This window comes from Grammomys surdaster, unplaced genomic scaffold (assembly GCF_004785775.1).
Source record: "Grammomys surdaster isolate TR1022 unplaced genomic scaffold, NIH_TR_1.0 142, whole genome shotgun sequence".
Taxonomy (NCBI): Eukaryota; Metazoa; Chordata; class Mammalia; order Rodentia; family Muridae; genus Grammomys; species Grammomys surdaster.
Window position 1 is genome coordinate 4184222 of NW_021604600.1, and position 8827 is coordinate 4193048.

Genomic DNA, 8827 nt, shown 5'->3' on the forward strand with positions numbered 1-8827 from the left:
GGTGCATCTCTGGCCTACTTGAGTTGCTGCAGATATAAGCTCAGAGAAATTATTTCAGTTGTATAAATAAGCAAGTTAAGGCTACAGGTGTGTTACCAGCCTGGCCTTTTAGGGTGTTGTCACACAGAACTTAGAAATGAATGTGTGCATATTTAATTTGGATTTTAAAGCTGTACACTAATTTTGAATTTGTATTTGCAGAATTTCGCCCTGGTGAACCATGGAAAGGTTATCCAAACATTGACCCTGAAACTGACCCTTACGTCACTCCTGGCAGTGTCATAAACAGTCTTTCAATTAATACTGTGCGGGAAGTTGACCACCTCAGGGACAGGAACAGTGGTACGTAGGGGCATGAGTTGGTGTCAGATTGTTGTGCAGCAGCGTGGGATGAGAACAGGTCAGGATGACTCAGGAGTCTTCAGTCAGGATTCCTCCCCTTACACCTACAGGAGTTGTGACAAGAAAACATATTAACTGTCTACTTTTAAAATGATTTGGATTTGTGACTTGAGTAAGTGGACGCCAAGGAAATGCAAACATTTATTTCCAACAGCGCTGTCAGCCACTGCTAGTTGTATAGTTCATTTATACTTGGAATGGTGACGGACTTTCCTCAGGATAAACAGTCTGCCTGCCTGGAATTTCAAGGTTCTATGAAACATAGGTATTTTCTAAAGGGTTTTCAGGTGAGATAACCCTATGACTACCATGGGACTGTTTTCACTATAGGCATATGTGAATATTCTGTCCATTGTTTTGTCCTAGAAGAAAGATTAATGAAAAGAGTTACTGAAATACTAAAATAATTGAATTTTTTGTGTAAAATATATTCTCCTTCTGTCCCCTTTAGTAATTTACAAAGCATGTAAAAGAGCTAACAGTCTTTACTGATATATAGTTTATTTAGGTAGCAAGTGTCTGTCATATCACAGTGCTAAGTGAAGAATCCTGTCATTTCTGAAATGGCAGAATCTGCCCAATGGCTATGTAGAGATCATGAAAGTCAAGTCAATAGAAGATAGTGAGGCACAAGGCCAGGCTTAAAGGGAGTTATAGAAGAATTAGTTGTTTGTAGAAACTGTTTCTTGGTGGAAAGAATGTTCTGAAAGTCAAAAGATTAGATTTAATGTTTAAAAAAAAAGAGAGAGACAGCTATGACCAAAAGTCTTTAGCGGAAAGGTCAGTGTATCCAAACGGAGTGCACAAGGGACTGTCCTGGTGCCCAGGTGATGGTCAGGTCTAGGCCAAAACTAAAGGAAGAGAATATGTTAACTACGGAGCCCAAGTTTGGAGAAGGCTGAAGGCCTGGCTCTTGGACTGCCTGTGACAGGCTGCCTTGATGACCTGCCCCGCCAGTACATAGTCATTGTGGTTCAGAGTCGAGCTAGGAGCAGCACAACAGCCTCTTGAGTGCCCAGTGGAAGCTGGAAGGAGAGCCGGCTCATCTAGCCACTGCACACTCTCGGGGATCAAGGAGGAAGTGCCTGTTCTGAGCCAAGGCAGAGACAGTCAGCAGGAAGGAAGCTGCTGTCGTGAGCCTGCAGCTTCCCAGGCACCATGCCTGCTCTGCTAATTGACTCTCTTCTGCAGGGTCATCCTCATCCTTGAACACCACGCTGCCTTCAACTAGTGCCTGGTCATCCATTCGTGCCTCCAACTATAATGTTCCCCTCAGCAGTACAGCACAAAGCACTTCAGGTGGGCCCTCTCAGAAACTGCCTACCTGGGGCTTTTCCTCTGCTGGCTTCTCAGGTTGCTGGGGAGGGTTTGTGATCCTATTGAAGTGTTGCAAACATCACCTCTCCCCTTTGAAGAACAGTCACACAGCTCTCTGCCATCTAAGCCACCTCAGCCCTGTGATAAAGCACCATTTAATCCAAAGCCTTCTGAATGCCATTTGTGTTTATTCTTTATTTTCAGTCCTTCACAGACTGATAGTTGTATGACATGTGGGCAGTGCAGATGTGGAGGTGAGGTGTGCCTCTGCAGTGAGCTCGATGGCTAGAGCCCGGGGTCTCAGTGTGCATCTGCTGAGCTCAGTACACTCTGCTGGGGCCAGGCTGCCTGCAGCCACACAGGGAGGAGCCTTGGCCTAATGGCCATGTACTGTGTAATAACTCAGGTCGGAATGCTTAAGAGTTACTGAGGAGCTTCCCGCTCCTCTCTTCTCCTGTCTTTTAGCACTGTGTCTGACATGGTTGCCTTTCTCCCAGTGAGCATTTGCTACCTTTCTAACTTAGAGTAACTGCTACAGCCTTTCTCTTATGAGTAAATGATGAGATTAAAATGTATCTGTGGCTTGTGTCTCTCTTGAGTGGACCAATTGGCTAGGAGTCCACGTGTGTATCTTATAGTCTGTGCTGGAATCTCAGAGAGCATTCTCTGCTTGCACAGTCTCAAGACAGTAACAGATGAGGGCCCAGGCCCGAGGGAGGATCGCCAGCTTTGGGCTGTTTGTTTCCCTCCTGTAGGCCTTTAACTTTTCATAGTTTTTGTTTATTCGACTCACTTTTCATGGGACAGTGAATATTATTGTGTGAATTTTTTCTTTCTAACATCCTACCTTCTTCAATTTTTTTTTTTTAATTTTCTTTTTCTCTCTTCTTTTTTGAGTAGCCAGAAATAGTGATTCCAAATTGACGTGGTCTCCTGGTTCAGTTACAAACACCTCTCTGGCTCATGAGCTGTGGAAAGTCCCTTTGCCACCTAAAAACATCACTGCTCCGTCCCGCCCACCTCCGGGGCTGACTGGTCAGAAGCCACCCTTGTCTACGTGGGATAATTCTCCCCTTCGTGTAGGTGGAGGATGGGGAAATTCTGACGCCAGATATACCCCAGGTAGGACACAGTAGCTATGGTGCTTGATTATGGGCTATTTGTTGACTACTGGTTAGTACCAGCTCTCCAATTTAACATGGACCAACACCGTCAGCTACAGGATCACACTCTGTAAAGGCTTACTTATCTTTAGGAGTCTTGACTAATTTCCTTAAGAATATTTAGCCAAACCTGTGTGGTGGTGCATGCCTGAAATCCTAGCACAGAGGGAGTGAGGGCAGTAATAGTCGTATGAGGACGTTGGTGTCATCTGTACATGAGACCTTGGTTAAGTAAGAATGCTTACCCAAATCAATGCTAGTGGGGTGGTGATCTCTTCTCAAAAGCTCCTTGGGAATGCTTGCTTTTTTGGTTGGTTGGTTGGTTGGTTGGTTTGGTTTTGGTTTTGGAGAAAGGGTTTCTCTGTGTAGCTCTGGCAGGTCCTAGAACTCACTGTAGACCAGGCTGGCATGAAACTCACTGAGATCCACCTGCCTCTGCCTCCCAAGTGCTGGGATTAAAGGTGTGCACCCCCTCAGCCCCAAGGGAATGCATCTTAAAAGGTCTGTTGGTTTCCTAACTCATGGCTGGCTTGAAGAGCAAGACTGTTACATAGAAAATTTAGCTGGAGAGAGTATATGGAGATTGGGCTTGTTTGGGTAATAGCTTGGCCTATCCCAAGAATGACCATGAAGCTTACTATTTAAGGGGACATTTGAGAGTAGAAGTGGGTGCTATTGACCCTTAAGGTAAAGCAGACATAGGCCTACGGTAACATACAGTGAAATACCTGTAAGGAGTCTTGGGGGGCAGGTGGTTCTTAATTGTATTTAAATGTTACTTTCTAGAAGGAAAAGGATTGTCTTGAAGTCATGCAGGAAAGGCTCAATGGGGAATTCACTCGGTAACCTAGACAAAATCAAAAGATGTCTGGGTGATACCAAACAGTTCAGTGCCCTTAAAGGTTCTTATCTCAGGGACACAAGCAGAGAGGCATACCTGAGGCCTGCCTTTTGAGGCAACTTTTGGAAGTACTTTGCCCTAAATGAAAAGATGACGTGGAACAGAGGCACCTGAAGGTAGAGTCAGCACCTGGTCAAGCTGGAGCAAGCTGATGTCACAGGTCTTTGGTTACACAAGGAGAAAGTAGGCAAAATAGAAAGAAGCCCAGATTCCTGATGACTGAAATTAACTGTCATTTGATTGGCTGGATTTGTCTTAAACAGTCATTCAGGCAGACCTCTGGGATGCTGACTGCTTGTTCTTTGTTCAGGCTCCAGCTGGGGTGAGAGCAGCTCAGGGAGAATAACCAATTGGCTTGTTCTGAAGAACCTCACACCTCAGGTAAGGAGGGGCCTGCTCAGTACACACAGTGGGCTGGGGAGGGCTTAGTGTTCCAAATAGGCCCATCATTGATCATCAAGGCTAGGCAGAAGGTGACACTCAGCTGCCTCTAGTCTGATCCAGCGGTTCTCATGCTGTTAGGACAACACAATAATGCAAAACCTATGTCTCACCTAGTACTGGTGGTGCTGGCCTTTGCAGGGGTGTTTCTGTGGGATTATGTTGCCCTTCAGAAACCTTGGCCTACGTTTTCCTATCTGAGCATTTTCTTAGCCTCTGGGCTACTCTCCCACTCCTAGGGAGCAGTGCCTTGAGGTTCTGTCCTGGATTGGGTGAGGAAAAGACATGAAGAGCTAGCCATGCCTAGCTCTAGGCCCACTGCCCGTAAGGAAGGGTCACTAAACCCGGCATGAGAAGGAGGTGTCTTCCAATGGCTCTTATAATGGAGCCCCTAACTGCAGCCTGCTCTGTCTAGATTGACGGCTCAACTCTGCGCACCCTGTGCATGCAGCATGGCCCACTGATTACATTCCATCTGAACCTCCCACATGGAAATGCTCTGGTCCGTTACAGTTCAAAAGAAGAGGTAGTGAAGGCACAAAAGTCTCTGCACATGTAAGTTGCCCCAAGACTCCTGATGGGGAGGGTCTGGGGGAGCTGTTGAGTAAAAGCCCAACCCAAGACCCCTGTGTAGACCTGGTTAGTGTGGACCTAGAGAGACTAAGGCAGAGAGATAACTTGAGCCTAGGAGTTGGAGGCTACTTCAGGAAATAAACAAGACCTTAGATCCTGGAGAAGCCCTTACATTGCCTGTGGGAGGCAGACCTGGTCTAGATACTCCATGACCCCTTCTGGGACACTCATGGGACAGCCAGGCTCCTTCTGCACCTCCTTGATTTTCTCTCAGAGCAGGTCCCACTGCTGGTTGAGCTTGTGAAGCCATGCGGCTAGAAGCCCTCATGCTGTGTCCTCTTCTCTAGGTGTGTGCTGGGGAACACTACTATTCTCGCGGAGTTTGCCAGTGAAGAGGAGATCAGTCGCTTCTTTGCACAAAGTCAGTCTCTGACCCCTTCTCCTGGCTGGCAGTCTCTCGGGTCCAGCCAGAGCCGGCTGGGCTCCCTCGACTGTTCCCACTCATTCTCCAGCCGGACTGATCTCAATCACTGGAATGGTGCTGGGCTGTCGGGAACTAACTGTGGAGACCTTCACGGCACTTCCCTCTGGGGGACCTCACACTATTCCACAAGCCTGTGGGGTCCCCCAAGCAGCAGCGACCCCCGGGGAATTAGCAGCCCATCCCCCATTAATGCTTTTCTTTCTGTTGACCACCTGGGTGGGGGTGGAGAGTCCATGTAATTGCATAGGTGTAGACGTAAACTGTGACCTCAAGAAGAGAAAGAAAGGAGCACTAAGTTGGGCTCGCCGCCTGCAGCCAGGGCCACCTGTGGGAACAGCTGTTTTCTGCACATTTTCCACTTTGTTTTCCCCAAAACATATCAGTTTGAATACTTGAATCATGCAGGCCAATATTATAATGTGAAAGGGTATCTATCTATTTACACTCCCAAATAGCGCCATACAGCTAACCGTGTGGAATGAGCTCACTTGTGTATTCATCATGTTTAGCCTTCCGATTCCTTCTTTCCTTCATTTCCATCCCCCATCCCCACCTTTTATTTTTTTTTTGTATTTTTTTTGCAAAACCGTTTTTGGGCTGATGTATGAGCTTTTACCTTTGCACTGAGTGATGTTCTCTCCGTCTAATCGGCAATATGGGGGGGCAGCTGTTCCAGTGTAAATGTTTACTCAAGGATGTTCTTCAAGGCGTGCGCTCTCTACTCTGCCTCATGTTGCCTACCTTAGTGTGGTATCGTGGAGTTTAAAAGATCAAGTGAAGATACTGACGTAGGATTCTTAATGAAAGTATTGCACCAGTTTTTTCATGTTGTAAAACTAAAGAATTTCGCTCTACAGTTTGAGAAACTGTGGCCACCGCTGTGACCTGCAGCCCGCCTGCTGCCCAGGACGGGCCCTGCACTTTGAACAGGCTTTCCATGTTGTTTTGAAGGTTCCCACGGTGAACCTTCTTGTTTACAGATTTTTTGTTTGTTTTTTGAGAAAAAAAAATGTTTACTCTTCCATCATTTAAAAAAAAATTAAAAGACAAAAAAAAAAAAAGAGGAGGGTGATTTAAAAGACGCTTTCTATCTCTGGGAAAAAGAGCAGCATTTGGCCATGTTCTTCTGTTTTCTATTCCTGTCCTAAATCAAAGAGCATGGTTCTCAGGAAACCAGTTCCCCGGTCAAAAAAATCTTGTAGTTTCTTATAGGAAAGAAGAAAACCCAACTTTTAGCACTGATACTACGTATTGCTCTGTTCAAGATTTTCTCTGCCAAAAAAAAGAAAAAAAAAAGAAAAGAAAAAAGAAAAAAACGCGCTTCGAGCTGGAGTTGCTGTCTGCTTTCAGATGCTGTCCTTTAGTAGTGAGTGATGATGGTTTGCTAATCGCTAGGTGACTTTTGTAACCCCATCAGTGGCTCTCATGTCTCTGCTCTCTTGTGACTGTGTTCATGTTTAACTGTTGTACCTTAAAGCCGAGATCAGTAACTATGCATACTGTAACCAAGACATTGGGCTTACAGAGTTGTTTGTTGTATAAAAAATTTTAAATGTTGTTGCAAACTAACGAGTTACACCATTTTAAAATTTCTTTCCTCCCTAGCCCCTGTTGTTTTGCCCACAAATGGTATTATAATGCTTGCTTAGTCGAAGAGAGACTAAACAAGGGTAAACTCTTAACAGTAAAGAATATGCCATCATTTCATTGCCTTGATTCTAACTGTTTGTGTCCTAAGATGCAAAAGAGGTCAGTGGCTTTTAACTGTTTACAAATAGGATGTGATTGTAAATGTACAGTTTGGTTGTGTTTGAATTATGAAATCTTCAGATAATAAACCATGACTTTTTGGCTGCTCAACATTAATTGTCTCTTTTTTGTGGATTTATTTGTAGGCTCTTTTATAATGAAAGTTACAAAGTTGCTGCATGTGAGAATTCTTCTCATAGAGCAGCAGATTAAAAATCTAAGCAAATATTTGAACGTTTTACCTGAACTTCTCCACAATCACCCTGAGATAATGTGAGAACAGTGGGAACTGTAGCTTGCTCCCTCCTCCCCTGAGCATCTGGGAGCTTGTTGCTCAAAGCTCTTCTCTGGCTTCACCTTCCCCACCATCTGTGCCCATCTCAAGCCTCATCGGGACCATTCGGACACGAAGCTTACTGACTTGACAGCGTCCTAGCGTTAACCTCTCATACCTCACACAGTGGGGATGCCACCACCTGGACTGGCCTCTCTTCCCCGTGCCCTTCGTCCCTCCTCACTGCAGGAGCTTTGGGCCAAGAACCTGTATGACTTCAAACCACGCTCCACTTGCCAGGTGTAAGCTAATGTTGGACACCGTAACCTAAGCAAATGTTTAATGCATTCGGTGTGTGTTGATGTCCATACTGGTTTTTCCAAAAACCAAAGGTAGCTTTGAAAAACCATGTGTGAAGATGTTTGGAGCGTTAAGCTGAGTGACCGTTTGGGGCTTTGAGTAGTATGTAACTGACTTCATGACTTCGTTAATTGTATTGTTAAAAGTGTTTGGGAGTTTTTTGCGCTTGTTATGTGGAAATAAAGTGTTTGATTTAAAAAGTATATTTTAAGTGGCTTTGATATTTGCCTTATTAATAACTGCTACTTCCTTATCCCTACTGAGTCTCCATATCCCTCCCAGTTATCATCGGTACCTCGTTCTTAGCTGTCCCTTCCCACAGGCCTGTGTCTGACACACCTCCAACTGCTCAGGGCCTTTGGGAGTCAGCCTAAACTGAGGCAGTGGCTCAGGCCTGGTGCAGTGTGCTCCCCCTTCCCCTTCAGTCGGGTTCTCACCTCTGCCATGAGCTGCCCTGCAGTCTCTCTCCCCTCCATGGCAGACCTTCCTGAACCTGTCTTGTCCCCAGACAAGGCTGCTCAGCAATGTTCGCTGATCCCAGATCTGAGGTGTTACAGAGGGTGGTTCTTAGAGTTAGAACTCCAGCAAACCTAGAGTTTGGGCCAAAGTGGGCTCTGGATAGCGTTTGCATGAGACAGCTCTATAGAGCTTCATGCCTCAACCAACTCTCCCCCCAACCCCCAAAATAATCCCAGTTAGAGGAAGAAGAGTGTGAGCCACTTTCTGGCTCTACTTCTCCAGCTGTGTGCTGGAGGTACCTAGCTCCACAGACAGTTGTTTTTATTTTAGTTTTAAGATTTATTTATTTTATGTGAGTACACTGTTGTTTTCTTAAGACACACCAGAATAGGGCATCAGATCCCATTACAGATGGTTGTGAGCCACCATGTGGTTGCTGGGAATTGAACTCAGGACCTCTGGAAGAGCACTCAGTGCTCTTAACCTCTAAGCCATCTCTCCAGCCCCTAGCTTTTATTTTCTTGATGTCTATGCATAGTGCGCACACCCATGTCAGAGGTTGATGTACTCACTGCTCTCCACCTTATGCTCACAATACACTGTCTCCAAGACAGTCTCTCTGCCAGGACCCACAGACCACACTTAAAGAAGCTGACCATAGCTTACAGTGCTCGGGAGGCAGAGGCAGGTGGATCTCCGAGTTG

The 8827-nt window shown here is 45.7% G+C and overlaps 1 protein-coding gene across 1 annotated transcript in view; it reads left to right on the top strand.

The window, feature by feature from the left end:
- Positions 1-7867, top strand: part of Tnrc6a (trinucleotide repeat containing adaptor 6A) — a 72900-nt gene extending 65033 nt beyond the window's left edge. The window contains exons 19-24 of the mRNA XM_028764136.1: positions 202-342; positions 1594-1701; positions 2620-2841; positions 4094-4164; positions 4640-4779; positions 5145-7867. Coding sequence (XP_028619969.1) covers positions 202-342; positions 1594-1701; positions 2620-2841; positions 4094-4164; positions 4640-4779; positions 5145-5520 — 1058 coding nt within the window. The 3' untranslated portion in view covers positions 5521-7867. The remainder of the gene's footprint in view (positions 1-201; positions 343-1593; positions 1702-2619; positions 2842-4093; positions 4165-4639; positions 4780-5144) is intronic.
- Positions 7868-8827: the final 960 nt, after the last annotated feature.